Source organism: Hippocampus guttulatus, chromosome 15, assembly GCF_054856545.1.
Source record: "Hippocampus guttulatus isolate MCC_2025c chromosome 15, RoL_Hgut_1.0, whole genome shotgun sequence".
Classification (NCBI taxonomy): Eukaryota; Metazoa; Chordata; class Actinopteri; order Syngnathiformes; family Syngnathidae; genus Hippocampus; species Hippocampus guttulatus.
In genome coordinates, this window is record NC_141275.1 from 12933884 (window position 1) to 12951800 (window position 17917).

Genomic DNA, 17917 nt, shown 5'->3' on the forward strand with positions numbered 1-17917 from the left:
AGTTTCTGTTGTCTCGCGGAGTCCGTGACTGTACGTGTGTATGTATGTATGTCCCGTAAGTAAATTTTAAGGTTTACATGACATAGTTTTGATTCAAAACGCAAATTTAGGCAAACTAGGACTCTCGTGTAACGTGACGTATTATAAATATGACGAATTATATCTTAAAATGGTCATGGGGAGCTCACATTACCGTGCACGGTATTTTCCAGTGGTAGCAAAATGGCTAGTTTTCCTCTCTAATAAATGCTTAAGTATACAGTGTGTAACATCTTAAGGCGAATGTAGTGTGTTAACTGATTCTTTTTGTATCACGAGGATCCTTTTTTGAGTACACACCGTGGGCGTGTTTGTTCACAGGGAAGAGACAACCCCATGGTAAAATTAAAATGAGGGGATCATCAGAAAGGGAGTAAATATTAGTTTTACCAGCTGGTTGTTCATCAAACATCAATTAAAATTTTGTTGGAATAACTAATATTTATCCAAGTGCATCAATAGACAGATTGTTTTATATTAAGAGGTAAAAGTTCACCACATGTTGTTGAACTGCACATGCCCAAACAGACACCATGTTTAACTTTTGACATTATTCTAAGTGTGCCAAATCGATTGTGGTATTAAGGTGTGGTTACGGCTCGTTCATCACACCTCCAACCAAGAGACTGTTCTTCAATTTGATCTTGTCATTTAAGTGGTGTCTGTGCTCTTTCACCACAGAAACAATAATAATAATAATAATAATAGATTTTATTTATAAGCGCCTTTCAAGACACCCAAGGACGCTTTACAATAACAAAAAACACAAAACAATACACAATGGCAACAATAACAGAGAAGACTCTACTGGAGAAAGGCTCTCCAAAAACCAAAAGACTCGAAGAGATCAAGACGCTGAAGTAAGCATATTGTATGATTTTACTTGCAGCATTTCCACCCCAATTCCTACCAAAACTAAGTTTTGAGCCCTTTTGTAGTCTCTCCAAGCTCGGACTGAAATCTCCAGACTTGCCGGTCCAGCTCCTGTCCCGTCTTCAGTCCCTGGAGCGCTGGGATCTGTCTGGGAACAGATTGCAGGAGTTCCCCAAAAACTTGGAGTTACCCAAGCTGCGCTTTCTGGACCTCAGCGACAACCAGATGGAGGATGTCACCTCCATGGCGTCTCTGTGCTGCCTGGAAGAGGTCAAAATGGAGGACAACCTTTATATCACTGTAAGGAAAAGAAAGAGTTTATGCAAGTCTAATTTGTGTGCAAAAGTAATGGGATACAGTTTCATAAATTGCTATTGACCTGGGTTAATGAACATCCTTGCTGAAATGTGTAACTTTATCCTTCACACATTATTATGACACTCTTTGATTCTAATAATGTTTTCTTTCACAGGTGAGTGACAATTACAAGCTAATGACGTTGCTGCCCAAATTGCGGAGCTACAACGGCAAAGATATCACCAGCACCGCCAACCACGTCCGCTTTGTGTTCACGGAGAACCTGAGGACCAGGGTATGGAAACCTGGTGTCTTGTTAACGCGAGTGTGTGTTCAGTTCAAGAAGTCCACTGACAAACTGTCTCTTAGATCATTGCCTTGTGGGGCAGGAGCTACAGCCTCCCAGATCCTGCCACGGCAGAGAAAATGGCCGACCTGGCAGAGGACTTTGTCAACACGGCACGGAAGGAGGTGAAATATGGACCCAGTTCGGTCAGCGGTTTCACAAAGTGGAAGGTAATGATGCGGGATGTGAAAAATAGTAAACCAAACATTTGTTAAGGAGATGAAAATCTGGACTCTATTTGGTTGTTTCCTGTGCTATACTGCAGCTCGCCACCAGAGGGTGGACTAGTACTTTGTTTGTCAAGCTGTGCCATGAAAGCATGTTGTAGTAGTAATTAATAGTACCGAAGGGCCCCTAAATAACTAATTCATGGCATCCTATCTTTTGCCCCCCCCCCCTTCCTCCAGGAACTGCAACTTCATGTTTTTCATTGTGTGTCTGTTAGGTTGAAATCATGGCCAGGGAGTATCTGCGCTCCCTCACAGAACCAAAGGAGGAAATGTCCAACCAAACCAATGTAAGACAAAAGTACAGTGATTACTATCTCACAGGTGATGGAGTAAATATAAATAATAAATTGCAATGATTGATGCTTTGACAACAAATTAATTGAAACAAAGGAAAGGCTGTTGACTTGACAGAACTGAAAACTGTAAAAATGAAAAAAAAAGAGGTCAAAAAGTTCTTGATCCCGCTTTCTCTACACTTTGCCTCACTTGTCCACTGGGACTGCAGAGTTAAGGGAGACATGTTTTCACTGTTGTGAAAGCGCTATAGTGTATAAATAAAAATGCATTGCATTTTTAAAATTGACAGACTTGTCATTGATGCTTTGCACTTATCATCCAGGAGGTCCTAACCCCCACGAAAAGGAAGCAAACCCTACCAATGACAAACGATGACGTGCGACTGACCCCTCGTAAAAGGTCGCGCTGCGATCCGTCCGCGCCCTCCTCGGCGGAGGACAACCTTGGCAAACTGAGGCTCAGCCCGAGGAAAAGTCAGGCCGCCGTCGTTCCCGTCAGGCCCGCCACGAGGGCTCAGTATTCCTTGACACCGACACGTGCCTCCGCAAAGAAAGAGGCTGCTGGCAAGCGAATGACACCGTCGAGAACAGCGGCGGTGGGTGCAGCGAAGGGTGGACCGAAGGAGGAGACGAGTGATGATGTGATGAAGAGCATCAACAAGACGCAGGTATCCAAGCACGGAAATGTATTTCTTTATTTTTCTCCATCGACTGCAAAGTTCCTCATTGGTGGTGCATGTTGACTGTTGTGCAGCCGGTGCGCCTGCAGCCTCTTCACGTCCTGCAGTGTCACAGCAAGCAGGACAACTCGGACGACTTCTCCACTCAGCTTTGGGCCTGTGGCTTTCAGCCACAGCTTGGCGTCTCTGGTACTTGCACGAAAGATTCTCACTTGTCTGACTTTTATTGGGCCTGTGGCGATTGACGTTATCGCGCGCGTGTGGGTGTGTTTTGCACAGGCGGTCATTTGGTTGCGACATGCGGCGGAGACTCTCTGTGCGTGATCGACTGCGAGACTGGCATGGTGATGAAGAAGTATAAAGTGACTGGGGAGGTTTGTCTCATCACACACTTGTTCTCCCGCTTACTAGAATCGACCGCAGGCCAAGGAGGAGTGTTATTTTGAGTAGCTCTATTTGTTTATGTACAAATTCCAGGCAAGGCATTTCAAAATATATATATTTGTATTATGGCTAGGTCTGTGTTTCATTAGAATATGGTGCCTTTTGAAATAAAAACTATCTAAATGGGCGTCACTGCCCAACAAAAAGCCTGTATTAAAAAAAATCTTTATATGAAAAAAATTATTAAAAAATGAATAATTTTATAAAATCATATATTTCATGTGTTTGTTGAACAGTTTCACATTTTGCACATGTCCAACAAACGGCATGTCCAGGCACTCTTTGATTTTTATTACATATTCATTTATTTATTTTTTGATTAATTTCCAGTCCAGATTGCACACCGTGCGCACCAAATGATCAAATTCAAGTAGGAATGTATCGAAATCTATTTTCTGGTTGTAATTCATATGTAGAGTTGGCAAACTTGCAATTCTGAAAGCATATAACCCCCCCAGTGACCTTGAAATCAAAAGCCCTTCATCTGCTCCAACTTACAAATGCTCCTAATTGTATAATACATGAATATAAACAGCGACACCGTTAATTGGTCATCACAGGAGTTCTTCTCGTTGGCCTGGTCCACGGTACTGATGTCTCGAGGGGGCGGGGCCTCAGCACAGCCTTGCAGCATCCTGGCGGCAGGCGGAAAGCGAGGCCTGGTCAAGCTGATCCACCCCCGTTGCAACGTTGCCTACGGCGAGTTCCGGGCGAGCCGCAGAGCGCTGTCTGTCCTGCGCTTCAACCACCGCCAGGGCAACTTCCTTTTCAGTAAGCCGTCAGCGTCACCTCAGCAAAATAAAAGCACCGTTTTACAAGAGGCGGATCTAAAGGGCAGCTCTGCTCATTTTACTTGCAGCGGGCTGTTACGACAACAAGATAGTGCTGTGGGACATCGGCGGGATAGACAGCAAATACAACTTTAAAGTTGTGTGAGTGATTATTATTATTATCATTAAAATATATATACATCCCACCATTGTTCACATCAAGTAACGTGTTGACAAGTAAATTTTTTTTCCTCATATTTATCGCTTCCAGGCAGTTGCTGGTGTTGGAGAGCAGCTGCACGCCGCTGCACATCTGCCTGCCACCCAGCGAGCCCGACGCGCACCTTCTGGCGGCGTGCGAGGATGGCCTGCACTGCTACAACGCGAAGCTTGCGCCCAACAGCGCCACCAAGAGGTCGGTGTTAAAAGTTTGAAAGTTTGACCTCAGTGGTCAGCCCAAACACTGCTTGCATCTACTTGGCTTCGGAAGGTCTAAAGAAGCGGAGATAACCTTCCCTGTATACGAGAAGGAAGAAAAAGACCTCGATTACCACACGGTGGACGGCCTCAGTTTTCTCACCGATGATATTGTGGGTGAGCGGACACTCGTTAGCCACGTTGGATGTTGTTAATGTGAATGTATGCGTTTATTGATAATGCTAATGTGCTAATGTTGTCGTCTTGGTGGTCAGCCTCCAAGAACTTCATGCACGACTGCATCTATTTGTGGAGCTGGAGCCGGACGCGATCTCAGCGGCCCAACAAGAGCGGCTGCGTGCGCGCCGCCGTGCTGGCCGAGCTGCGCTGGGCCCGCACGGAGATTCCTTACCTGGCGCTCAACACATGTCCCGGTAAGCTTCTCCCAATTGAAGTCGAAAAGTAAAACTGCTTTTTATATTATTTCATGCCTCGATTTTAGCATTCAGCTCATATATATTAAAAAAAGAAATATTGTGTTGAATAAATGTCATACTTTTTGCTGTAATACTGCTTGTGTTCGTCAACAAGTACACGGGAAGAGGACCTTGGGAAAATAATCGGCTGTTCAATCACAATATTGAAGAAAACAATAGCAATTTGATTATTTTTAAAATTGTTCAGCCTTCCTGTTTATGTAATCGTCGGGTTGTCTCAGTGTTTGTGATTGGAACAGCGACATCAGTTGTTTGTGTTCTCTACCCTCCAGGCCAGTTTACATGTTGATTTATTCGAATTACAGGATTATCAACAGTACATACAAATAAGTGGCAATGCATAATGTATTATTACATCATCGAAATAACTCGCCTGTGTCCCGTTAGGTCAATCGTACATCGTGTGCGGTGACGACAGAGGCAGGTTGTGGACGTACCACGTCACGAACCTCCAGGAGGACAACTTCCAGATGGGGAAGCCCATCGACCCCACAGAGGTAAGAAAGAATAAATCGCCCTCACAGGGGCCGCCGCGTTAACGCGTCGCTCGTTCCGCCCAGGTGCTCCAGTGGCCCGCCGTCGTCCGCAAGGGTCTCGGCCAGGTGGAGGGCCCGTCCATCAACAGCGTGGCCATGGACCACGGCCTCCAGTACCTGGTGGCCCTCAGTGACAAGAACATGGTGATAGTGTGGAAGAGGGCGCTGTGAGCAACTTAATACAACCTATTAATACTACTTGAAATGTCCAGTAAGAGGACCCAATGTTCTTTGGGATCACTGGTGACATCATGTGGTGTAACGTTAGTAGCCACTACTACAGTATGCAAACATGCATACCACCACACCAAGTCGTTACACATTTGATTCTTTTTTTTTAACTTGCTCTTCTCGTAATCTGACTACGAGATCCTTTTTGAAATATTTAAATCTTGCACATTGTGCAATCTTATTAAGGAAATGATCACTGTGTGACGCATTGTCTTGATCATTTAATCACTGTGAATTAATATTTTAACATACTGTGTCATTTTCTTAAAATGGTCTGGCGTTTTTCATTAATGGAAATAAGATGCAAATTGGTTTATTTTGTATTTGTCTCATTTGGGATTCTCTAATTTGGTTTAGTCACAGTAGTAGAGCTTAAGGTTTGATGCTGCAACCACAATAATAAGCATTTTTCTTGAATGAATACAGGGGTTAGCGTCTCTTTTTAGTGGGTGAAGGTATGACCACAACAAAAATAACCCAAACTGTGCTCCCACGACGCCTTACAACAGAGGCGGGGCCATTTTTCCTCATGTTTTGCCATTTCAGTTACAAAATACTGAAGCTATGAAAAAAAATACAGGGATGTAATTATTATGTAATATGCTTTATCTACGACTATATTTATTTGTTTCATGTTTACGTCAGTGTCCAATTTAATCTTAGTTTTTCATTTCTTTGTACGATATATATCTGATATATATCATACATAGCTGTGTAATATCTCTGCAGCTGTGTTAAAATAGTCCTGTGCTGGGAAATGTTGGCCAGCACCTCCTTCCTTTTTGTTTGCTTGAGCATGCGTGAGGCCTCAAGCCCCGCCCCCAACGACCTGATTGGCACCGCTGTCGCCTGGTAAATCCTGCCCCACCATCCCTCCTTCTCCACTTCTCAACCGTACTAAAGGCCAGTACTCGGCTTCCTAACGCCAGTACACACTCGGTACTGGAAGCAACCCGTACGTGCCTTTGCGCACGGTGGCTGCCGCGATCCCCTGATGGCCTCGTAGTAAGCCGGGCCGAACTCCCCCTCCCATACACCTCTCCGAACGGGAACAGGGCCGCCTGGGACTCGCCGCGGAGATGTTGAGCGGTACAGCCGGCCGGGCAAGGCCGAGGCTGGGCAGCCTCTTCCTCGCGCCCGCTACCACAATGGCACCACTACTACCAGCACCACTAGTACCATTAGCGGCGCCGTTGATGTCAAACGCGTGCGGCCACCGCCTGAGGTCCACGTCCTCCTCCCTGCAGGGCTTCTCCGAACTGGCCCGAGAGCGCTCCAAGACGGTGACGTCATTTTACAACCAGTCGGCCATTGACATCTCCGCGGAGAAGGTGAGCATGGCGTTACGTGTGTTTACGTCGCAAAGCACGGTAGCAGCGACGCTAACTGCTAGCTGGAAGTCAGCTGCGTTCAATGACACTCATGTTTTATGACCTTCTTACGTAGTTTACCTCAAGCTGCCATATAACCCTTGACTAAAACACATTTAAAAATAATCAACATCTCTGAACGTCCGCTTCTGTTATCACCGACTAAAGTCATCTTTTTCTTGATCATGGCATTGATGCAATCAATGAAATGCTGGCGGCGGCGCGGCTAACAACTCACATGCTCGGCTTTTCACATCCAACGACAGACTTTCCCGTTCGATATGTGCTTTCTTTGTCGTCTAATTCTTTCGTTAAAGTTGATTTTGTGGAATACTTTTTCTTTTATTGGATGTATGCTTGTCAAATAGGTCGGACACTTGCAGAACGATGACTAGCGTGGGTTGTTCTCAGAGTGACCGATTTTGGCTGCAAGGCCCTGAACGCAGCAGGATGTATTTGTGCCTCTTGCAAGGAGTTTTTGATGTGCATCTTTTGTCCCAATCAAAAATAACTTGCTGCAGTCTCGTTCAAAACATTTGGATAAGTGAAAACCCCAAAGTAATTGACGCAGACTAAAAAGGTTTAGTTGCCTATAGATGCCACAATACAGCACTATCCCCAACTCACTGCGACATAGTTCTTTGACCCAAGATGCTGTGAAATGGCAAAAACGTGGTTTCCATGGCATCAAAGTAAGACTTCTATTGCTTTGAGCACAACACAGCGAATAGTTAATTTTCCCCAAGGAATAATGGACAAGAGTCCCCTCCCTCTTTAAAAAAAAAAGCATTGAATAGGTGAAGGGAGCAGAAGGAATTTTCGTCCCAACAGTGTGCTTTTTGCCCTACTTAGCAACAAACATGGCCAATGTTCAGATAAAGCTTAATATTTCACTGACTGTCATTTTAAAGTCCACGTATCAAATGTTTCTCATCCCAAAAAAAAGTCTTGAGTGTCCGACTCCAATTTGTCACTTTTATATGCATTTCATTTGTGTACACTTTCCAAGGACTCGAGGACGCACGTGAGTCCAGAAAGGGAAAGCATTTCAGGAAAAAGGGGCGTTTTTATGCATGCCACGCTGTTGCTAGAACTGCCAGATGTGCATAAATCAACAGCTAGCTGCCTTTTTGTGCGTCTTTTTTTTTTTTTTCCAAGAACCGCAATAGTAGTTTATTCAACTCCATATGCATCCCGGGTGGCTTTGTTTTCACGACTTTTATTGCGCCACGGCACAGATTTTACATTAGAAAAATGTCACCAAATGTATAAACGGTGTTCATTGAAATATTGGATCAATTACGGAGCTCACTTTGCATATAGCAACAACGTAAATGTTCTGTCTGATTAATTGACGTCACACGTTATTTTTAATTTTTATGTTGAGTCATCATGTTTTGATGTTGAGTTGATGTGTCTTCCAGGCCTCGGTGCGACTTACCTTAGCCACTTTGCTGTATGCGGGCAAATCCCCAGACGGCCACCACATTCTGGTAAGTACACAAAGGGCACACACAAACACACACGCGCAGGGCCTTCCATTTCAACTTTTTCTGATTTTCCCAGAGCAGCGCCAAGTACCTGCACAAGGAGCTCCCCGTGCGCATCGCCCACCGCATCAAGGGCTTCCGCAGCCTGCCCTTCATCATCGGATGCAATCCCACCATCCTGCAAGTGGTAGGCGAACAAAAACACACACATGCACACACCTGACAGTGTCCCGAAACCTTACCCTTACTCCTAACTCTAACACTAGATCCTAACTCCCTAACCCTAAACCCCCACAACCCTCAACCCGAAGGCAAAACCCTAACCCTGTCCTCCAACTCTAAACCCTCCAGCTTTAGTCACCGTTGAAACGTCACCGCCTATTTCCACATCTGCTACTTCAAATTACAAACCCGTGCAAAACAAATCCGTTGCCAACTTTTGTCAACAGCTCTGAAGTGTGTGTCTCTTTTCGCTTTGTGGTTTCGTGTCTTCTTTACTGCGCTTTTTTCTTTTTTTTTTTTAACGCACCTTCCTCAGAAGTTGTCCCCTATCATATGGAGAGTTGATGAGGATTCATGTGTGAAAACAATGTACGAATCCAGTCGCTTTCTCTTTTCAAGTGGGACGCCTTCAGCGAACAAAATGTTTTCCTCTCGTCAGCAACGTGTGGCCTCTGCCTCTTCTCTTTTTTTCTTTTTTTCACCCCAGATGAACTTTCCCCCACATTCTTCCTTCCCTCATAGCACAATACACTCCTTGGCTGCCTCACTCCACACCAACCCAACTTTGTTGAGTCAACACGTGACTTCGTTATCCAAGTATGATTTGGGTTGTCGTGTAAGAGGAAGGAACTTGTGTCACGTTTGGTCACGTGCAAGGCCCACCGTGGGGCTTTTCTGCTCACAGTCGCGGAGCCTCTTCATACTCTTCTTTCTCTTCTTCCAGCATGAACTCTACATCAGAGCGTACCACATGCTCAGCGACTTCCCCCCTGTAAGTAAAGCGCACACACACGCCCGCTCACAAGTCTGTGTCAGTGTAAACACTCACGGGGGGGGGTGACGCCAAGTTCAAGTTCCTCATAGGCTTACTGTCAAAGGGCCACTTCAGAGCTATGAGAGGAGATTCGCTTTTGCCGCAATCATGCAAGTTATTGGATGACGTCCGCGTCTGCCGTGACGCATTCTATTCCTTAGTTGCCAAATCCACAACGCAACCGTGCCGGAAAAGTGGTGTGTCATCTTTTAATTCTAGCTTTGAGGCGTGTCATTTTTTTCCCACTTTCTGATGCCGATTCCGATAAATGATGACATGATGTATTTCCAAAAAAAAAAAAACTGCATAAAATGAATAAAATGCTGACGGGGCCGTTGGCAGATCAAGGATCAGGACGTGGAAGCTCGCTTCTGCAAGCTGGTGCAGCAGCTGCTGGACGACCACAAGGACGTGGTTACCATGTTGGCTCAGGGATTCCGGGAATGTCGCAAGCACATTCAAGTAAGACCAACAAACGCCTCGCTATTACGATTACCGCTGTTTGTTATTCATTTTATTGTGATTATTTTTAAGACCTCTTTTCTTCTCGGTCATTCCAGGACGAGATTATACTCCGCAGTTTCCTGGACACCACGCTGTGCTCCCGTCTGGGAATACGAATGTTGGCCACGCATCACCTCGCCCTGCACGAAGACAACGTACGTCTGCCCGTTTCAGCGATCGCCTTCCTCCGCCCGTGACGGCGAGCGAGTTTCGCGACGACAACTCCGCCAAATTCTACTCGGGAAATGTTGTGTCAAACGAAAGACAATGAATCAGAAATCAGATGACAACAAGATTGCAACACATTATATAAATACATATATATATATATTTTGAAAAAAAAACCTATAACATGACCAGATTTGCAGCCTTTTTTAATTGAAAAATTGCATTCCACTAAATGGCAATGGCAACTTGCTCACGTTGTGCTTGCAGGCCGACTTCGTGGGCATCATCTGCAGACGTTTGTCCCCCAAGAAGATCATCGAGAAGTGGGTGGACTTTGCCAGGTGAGCGATTATTAAGCTCCGTTTGATTGAGGGCTCCAAATGATAACTTTGTTTGTTTTGGCTCACCTGCAGCTGTTTGGCACACACGCGCACAAGATACACTTTCTGCGGGGTTATCACTTTGCGTTGCTGCTGTGTCAGCTTATCACTTTGACCCGGTTGTGTGTTTGCGCGTGTCAGCCAAGCACACTTGTGTGGGTGTGTGGGGAGAGGAGCTGCTCATCTTCGCGCGTGTGTGTGTGCGTGCGCGTGCATGCAGGCGTCTGTGCGAGCATCAGTACGGCAACTCTCCCAGAGTTCGCATCAACGGCCACGTGGCGGCGCGCTTCCCCTTCATCCCGCTGCCGCTCGATTACATCCTGCCCGAGCTGCTCAAGAACGCCATGAGGTACATGCACATCCACATGATATAAAACGGTCAGCGAATCCACTTTTTCAGTGTCAGTGAGCCTCCCACCCAAAAAAAAAACATGAGCAGGACCTTTTTTTAACGACTGAATACTTTTTTCCCCCTTTTTTTTTTAAGAAAAGTAATTTTAAAAATGCTTATTTGTCATCAAGGTCTTTATTGTTGACGAAAATTAATGGCACATAAAGGCAAGCATTGAGATTGTCACTGAGTGGGAATCGATCCCACGCTGCCCACACACGTCAGGCGAGTGGACCACTCCACAAGTGTAGTACTATAGCATCCTATTTTCTTGAAGGGAAAAAAAAATGTCGGTCAGATGACGCTCGGTCCATCTTAAGGCGGTCCGTGACATGTGCTGTGCGTCGTCATCAGGGCCACCATGGAGAGCCACTTGGACACACCTTACAACGTCCCCGACGTGGTGGTCACCATCGCCAACAATGACACCGACTTCGTCATCAGGTCAGTCGCCTCTCGCCGAGTGCCGGGCCGCCAAGACCCTCCACAATGTGACTTTTTTTTGTTTTTTCTGTCTGCAGGATTTCGGACCGTGGCGGTGGCATCCCGCACAGGATCATCGACAAGGTGATGGATTACCACTTCAGCACGGCCGAGGAGAGCACTCAGGACCCTCGCATGAACAACTTCTTCAACAACATCACCAACAGCGGCAACCAGTCGGGACCCATGCACGGGTAAGCACCAGTTATGAAAAACTCAATGCCACAGGGAGGATCACTGTGAGTCTGAAAAATTCAGTTCATCTGTATTCAGTCTGAATTACAATACATGGTTGTTTTTTTCGCTTAAAAACGGCTGACTATACATGATCTTTTTTTGGGAGCAAAAAACGGCTTACTATACATAATCTTTTTTTTTCGGCTAAAATGCCTTACTATATACATGGTCATTTTTTTGGGGCTAAAAACGCCTTCCTATAACGACTATGTATAGTCAGGTGTTTTTAAAAACGCTTTACTAGACATGGTCGTTTTTTTCAGGCCAAAAACGCCTTACTATACGTGGTCGTTTTTTTGGGCCAAAAACGCCTTACTATACATGGTCGTTTTTTTTTCAGCTAAAAACGCCTTACTATCCATGGTGGGTTTTTTTCGGCCAAAAACGCCTTACTATACATGGTCGTTTTTTTCGGCCAAAAACGCCTTACTATACATGGTCGTTTTTTTCGAAAATTTTATAGATTTTATTTTTGGGGGTTTCAGGTTCGGTTTCGGGCTGCCGACATCACGGGCGTACGCTGAGTACCTCGGGGGTTCGCTGTCCATCCAGTCGATGCAGGGCATCGGCACTGACGTCTACCTGCGTCTGCGCCACATCGACGGCAAGGCCGAAAGCTTCCGAGTGTGACTTCTCCGCCACGCCGGCCTTCACGACTCCCCCAATTCTTTGTTCCTTTGTTTTTAGCCACCTTTGTTTCTTTTTTTTTTTTTACAGAAGCGTGGAGCTGCAAATGTGTAGCAAATATATATATATAATAATGTTGAGCACACCCATACTAGTGAATACGTGTGAACCTTTTTAAATACCTTTGAACGAACTCGCAAAAACATTTGATGAGGCTAAATATGACAAATGTAGCATTTTCCCATAATGCCACGGGATATTGACTTTGCTCGCGTATTTTTAGCATTTGACCAACATTATGCTTGCAAGTGCTATGTTTGTAGCATTCAGCCTATAAATACATTTGTTTGAACATACGAGTACTTTTGAAAGTATTTGCCAGTCAAAATATTTTTACTCCACATTGGCAGCTCCACACGTCCGTAGTTTTTGCCTTAGATGGATTATAAGCTATGTTAGCTCACAAATTGAGGATTTGACTCATGTCCCCGCCTCCTCCCCACCCGCCGTAGCCTTTTTTGGGATTTGTTTATCGGTACAAACTGTGCATGATGGCCATTATTACAAAAAAAAGTGACTGGAAATGAAGACACTCCAGGAAGGAAGAAATATGGATTAAGTCAGTTGTCATAAAAAAGAGAAAAAAAAACTTTTTTGACTGGTAGATTTTTAGGCTGGTGGGACAACTTTTTGCCTTTTTCATGCGACGTTCCTCACTTTGTTCTTCGTTGCCTTTGTCGCTTTCCATCCTGTACTTTGACTTATTGCTATGTCAGAGGATCATAACCGCACAAGTATTTTGGACTTTTGTCTTTTTGTTTGAATTAAGAATGTGCTTCTTTCATGATTTTTGTCACACAAGAATCCATCAGCCAGACTAGCAGCGACTGGACTTTGAAGTGCTCTGATGCTGGTGGACAATTTTTGACATTCACTTGATTTAAGCATCTGGTTGTTTGACATTTTGCAGCTAAATGGGCGTGTTCCATTAACATTTTTATGCTAAACACTGCTTTTCATTGATTTTGAACTGGTGGATGACAATTTTTACGGTTTCAAACAATCGTGTGTAAATACGCAGTTAGAATGCACGCGAGAGATGAATAGCTCAGAAGTCAACTGAAACCTTAGGCGAGTGCGCTATCTGTCGGTTAAAAGAAACACCAGCTGACTGAAAGAAATGTTTTGAACTGCATCCATTTATTTAGTTTTAAGTGCTAGTTGTTCATTTTTAGTACATTGTGCCCCATGGATAATTAAGGATTCACAATGACAACAAAACTAGGCATTGCCAGCAGAAAGAGGATTCATGACTATTTTAGTTACTATTTGAATGACTCATGACCTATGGTGTTTTTCTCGACATTAAAACTTTTCATTGTTTGGACCTGTGTCTCATTGTCATTAACGTTGTTGAAAGAGGATTGGATTTTAGATAGGCGTCATCATTATCCGCCAATCGGTATCCGGCATCCTATTCCAGTTATGACCCCCAGATCATGTCATAGCCGTTTTTTTCCTGGCCAAAAACCATGGTCGTTTTTTTTCCGGCCAAAAACGCCTTACAGTAAGCAGTTTTTGACCGAAAAAAAAACGACATTGTATAGAAAGGCGTTTTTAGCCGAAAAAACGACCATTGTAGTAAGGCGTTTTTAGCTGAAAAAACGACCATGTATAGTAAGGCGTTATTGACCGAAAAAAACCGACCCTGTATCATAAGGCATTTTTAGCCCCCCACAAAACAAACATGTATCGTAAGGCGTTTTATACCGAAAAAAACAACCATTTATAGTAAGCCGTTTTTGACCGAAAAAAACGACCATGTAAAGTAAGATGTTTTTGACCGAAAAAAACGACCATGTAGAGTAAGGCGTTTTTAGCCCCCCACAAAACGACCATGTATAATAAGGCCTTTTTGACCGAAAAAAACAACCATGTACAGTAAGGTGTTTTTGACCGAAAAAAACGACCATGTAAAGTAAGGCGTTTTTGACCGAAAACAACGACCATGTATAGTAAGCCGTTTTTGACCGAAAAAAACGACCATGTAAAGTAAGGCGTTTTTGACCGAAAAAAACCGACAACGTATAGTAAGGCGTTTTTAGCCCTCACAAAACGACCCTGTATAGTAAGGCGTTTTTGACCGAAAAAAACGACAATGTATAGTAAGGCGTTTTTGACCGAAAAAAACGACCATGTAAAGTAAGGCGTTTTTGACCGAAAAAAAACAACGTATAGTAAGGCGTTTTTGACCGAAAACAACGACCATGTATAGTAAGCCGTTTTTGACCGAAAAAAACAACCATGTATAGTAAAGCGTTTTTAGCCCAAAGAAACGACCATTTATAGTAAGCCGTGTTTGGCAAAAAAAACCCGACCATGTATAATAAGGCGTTTTTAGCCCGAAAAAAATGACATAGTATAGTAAGGCGTTTTTAGGCCAAAAAAAACGACAGTATAGTAAGGCGTTTTTAGCTAAAAAAAACGACATAGTATAGTAAGGCGTTTTTAGCTAAAAAAAACGACATAGTATAGTAAGGCGTTTTTTGCCCGAAAAAAACGACATAGTATAGTAAGGGTTTTTTTGCCCGAAAAAACGACATAGGATAGTAAGGCGTTTTTAGCTAAAAAAAACGACATAGTATAGTAAGGCGTTTTTAGGCCGAGAAAAACCACATAGTATAGTAAGGCGTTTTTAGCTAAAAAAAACGACAGTATAGTAAGGCGTTTTTAGGGCGAAAAAAATGACATAGTATAGTAAGGCGTTTTAGCCCAAAAAAAACGTCATAGTATATATGGCGTTTTTAGGCCGAAAAAAACGACATAGTATAGTAAGGCGTTTTTAGCTTAAAAAAAACGACATAGTATAGTAAGGCGTTTTTAGCCCGAAAAAAATGACATACTATAGTAAGGCGTTTTTAGCTAAAAAAAAACGACATAGTATAGTAAGGCGTTTTCAGCCCAAAAAAAACATAGTATAGTAAGGCGTTTTTAGCCCGAAAAAAAACGACAGTATAGTAAGGCGTTTTTAGGCCGAAAAAAACGACATAGTATAGTAAGGCGTTTTCAGCCCAAAAAAAACAACATAGAATAGTAAGGCGTTTTTAGCTAAAACAAACGACATAGTATATAGTAAGGCGTTTTTAGGGCGAAAAAAATGACATAGTATAGTAAGGCGTTTTTAGCCCGAAAAAAACGACATACTATAGTAAGGCGTTTTTAGCTAAAAAAAACGACATAGTATAGTAAGGCGTTTTTAGGCCGAAAAAAACGACATAGTATATAGTAAGGCGTTTTTAGCTAAAAAAACGACATAGTATAGTAAGGCGTTTTTAGCTAAAAAAACGACAGTATAGTAAGGCATTTTTAGGCCGAAAAAACCCGGCATAGTATAGTAAGGCGTTTTTAGCTAAAAAAACGACATAGTATAGTAAGGCGTTTTTAGCCCGAAAAAAACCACATAGTATAGTAAGGCGTTTTCAGCCCAAAAAAAACGACATAGTATAGTAAGGCGTTTTTAGGCCGAAAAAAACGACATAGGATAGTAAGGCGTTTTTAGCCCGAAAAACGACATAGTATAGTAAGGCGTTTTTAGCCCGAAAAACGACATAGTTTTTCAGGCATGTCGTTTTTTTCGGGCTAAAAACGCCTTACTATAGTATGTCGTTTCTTTCGGGCTAAAAACGCCTTACTATACTATGTCATTTTTTTCGCCCTAAAAACGCCTTACGCCTTACTATATACTATGTCGTTTGTTTTAGCTAAAAACGCCTTACTATTCTATGTTGTTTTTTTTGGGCTGAAAACGCCTTACTATACTATGTCGTTTTTTTCGGCCTAAAAACGCCTTACTATACTGTCGTTTTTTTCGGGCTAAAAACGCCTTACTATACTATGTTTTTTTTGGGCTGAAAACGCCTTACTATACTATGTCGTTTTTTTTTAGCTAAAAACGCCTTACTATAGTATGTCATTTTTTTCGGGCTAAAAACGCCTTACTATACTATGTCGTTTTTTTCGGCCTAAAAACGCCATATATACTATGTCGTTTTTTTTGGGCTAAAAACGCCTTACTATACTATGTCATTTTTTTCGCCCTAAAAACGCCTTACTATACTGTCGTTTTTTTTAGCTAAAAACGCCTTACTATACTATGTGGGTTTTTTTGGGCTAAAAACGCCTTACTATATACTATGTGGTTTTTTTCGGCCTAAAAACGCCTTACTATACTGTCGTTTTTTTCGGGCTAAAAACGCCTTACTATACTATGTTTTTTTTGGGCTGAAAACGCCTTACTATACTATGTCGTTTTTTTTTAGCTAAAAACGCCTTACTATACTATGTCGTTTTTTTCGGCCTAAAAACGCCTTACTATACTGTCGTTTTTTTCGGGCTAAAAACGCCTTACTATACTATGTTGTTTTTTTTGGGCTGAAAACGCCTTACTATACTGTCGTTTTTTCGGCCTAAAAACGCCTTACTATACTATGTCGTTTTTTTTTAGCTAAAAACGCCTTACTATACTATGTCGTTTTTTTCGGCCTAAAAATGCCTTACTATACTATGTCATTTTTTTCGGGCTAAAAACGCCGTACTATACTATGCGGGTTTTTTTCGGCCCAAAAATGCCTTACTATACTGTCGTTTTTTTTAGCTAAAAACGCCTTACTATACTATGTCGTTTTTTTCAGCTTAAAAACGCCTTACTATACTATGTCGTTTTTTTAAGCTAAAAACGCCTTACTATACGATGACGTTTTTTTCGGCCTAAAAATGCCTTACTATACTGTCGTTTTTTTTTAAGCTAAAAACGCCTTACTATACTATGTTGTTTTTTTTGGGATAAAAACGCCTTACTATACTATGTTGTTTTTTTTGGGATAAAAACGCCTTACTATACTATGTTGTTTTTTTTGGGATAAAAACGCCTTACTATACCATGTCGTTTTTTTTTAGCTAAAAACGCCTTACTATACGATGCCGTTTTTTCGGCCTAAAAATGCCTTACTATACTGTCGTTTTTTTTTTATAGCTAAAAACGCCTTACTATACTATGTCGTTTTTTTTGCCCTTTTATCGCCTTACTATACTGTCGTTTTTTTTAGCTAAAAACGCCTTACTATACTATGTCGTTTTTTTCGGCCTAAAAACGCCTTATTATATATACTATGTCGTTTTTTTTTTAGCTAAAAACGCCTTACTATACTATGTTGTTTTTTTTTGGGCTGAAACGGCTTACTATAGTATGTCGTTTTTTTCGGCCTAAAAACGCCTTACTATACTATGTCGTTTCTTTCGCCCTAAAAACGCCTTACTATACTATGTCGTTTTTTTTTTAGCTAAAAACGCCTTACTATACTATGTCGTTTTTTTCGGCCTAAAAACGCCTTACTATATATACTATGTCGTTTTTTTCGGGCTAAAAACGCCTTACGAAACTATGTCGTTTTTTTTTAGCTAAAAACGCCTTACTATATATACTATGTCGTTTTTTTCGGGCTAAAAACGCCTTACTATACTATGTCGTTTTTTTAAGCTAAAAACGCCTTACTATACTATGTCATTTTTTTCGTCA

The 17917-nt window shown here is 42.5% G+C and overlaps 2 protein-coding genes across 3 annotated transcripts; both read left to right on the forward strand.

Annotated features, from left to right (window-relative positions):
- Window positions 1–2: 2 nt before the first annotated feature.
- Window positions 3–6077, forward strand: lrwd1 (leucine-rich repeats and WD repeat domain containing 1). 2 transcript variants are annotated; one of them, XM_086130539.1, is made up of 15 exons: window positions 3–899; window positions 978–1212; window positions 1385–1504; window positions 1579–1725; window positions 2001–2072; window positions 2405–2749; window positions 2836–2950; window positions 3041–3135; window positions 3766–3976; window positions 4065–4137; window positions 4247–4390; window positions 4466–4569; window positions 4668–4826; window positions 5277–5386; window positions 5450–6077. In XM_086130539.1, exons 1-15 carry the CDS (start codon window positions 820–822, stop codon window positions 5594–5596), a joined length of 2157 nt encoding a protein of 718 aa, XP_085986665.1. In that variant the 5' UTR covers window positions 3–819; the 3' UTR covers window positions 5597–6077. The 2 variants fall into 2 exon arrangements, with proteins under 2 accessions (XP_085986665.1, XP_085986666.1); XM_086130540.1 differs by having other exon boundaries at window positions 4466–4565.
- A 386-nt stretch (window positions 6078–6463) lies between these two features.
- bckdk (branched chain ketoacid dehydrogenase kinase) lies at window positions 6464–13729 on the forward strand. Its single transcript, XM_086130541.1, has 11 exons — window positions 6464–6987; window positions 8451–8519; window positions 8593–8703; window positions 9463–9510; window positions 9895–10014; window positions 10113–10211; window positions 10492–10565; window positions 10825–10953; window positions 11350–11439; window positions 11517–11672; window positions 12201–13729. Exons 1-11 carry the CDS (start codon window positions 6736–6738, stop codon window positions 12343–12345), a joined length of 1293 nt encoding a protein of 430 aa, XP_085986667.1. The 5' UTR covers window positions 6464–6735; the 3' UTR covers window positions 12346–13729.
- Window positions 13730–17917: the final 4188 nt, after the last annotated feature.

Bases quoted from the DNA above. Each gene is read 5' to 3' on its own strand.
- lrwd1 (XM_086130539.1), top strand. From the start codon at position 820: ATGGCAACAATAACAGAGAAGACTCTACTGGAGAAAGGCTCTCCAAAA. The intron at 3,977-4,064 runs GTAAGCCGTCAG...TTTTACTTGCAG, and splicing joins CCAGGGCAACTTCCTTTTCA to CGGGCTGTTACGACAACAAG. The intron at 4,391-4,465 runs GTCGGTGTTAAA...TGGCTTCGGAAG, and splicing joins CCCAACAGCGCCACCAAGAG to GTCTAAAGAAGCGGAGATAA.
- bckdk (XM_086130541.1), top strand. From the start codon at position 6,736: ATGTTGAGCGGTACAGCCGGCCGGGCAAGGCCGAGGCTGGGCAGCCTC. The intron at 6,988-8,450 runs GTGAGCATGGCG...TGTGTCTTCCAG, and splicing joins TTGACATCTCCGCGGAGAAG to GCCTCGGTGCGACTTACCTT. The intron at 10,566-10,824 runs GTGAGCGATTAT...GCGTGCATGCAG, and splicing joins AAGTGGGTGGACTTTGCCAG to GCGTCTGTGCGAGCATCAGT.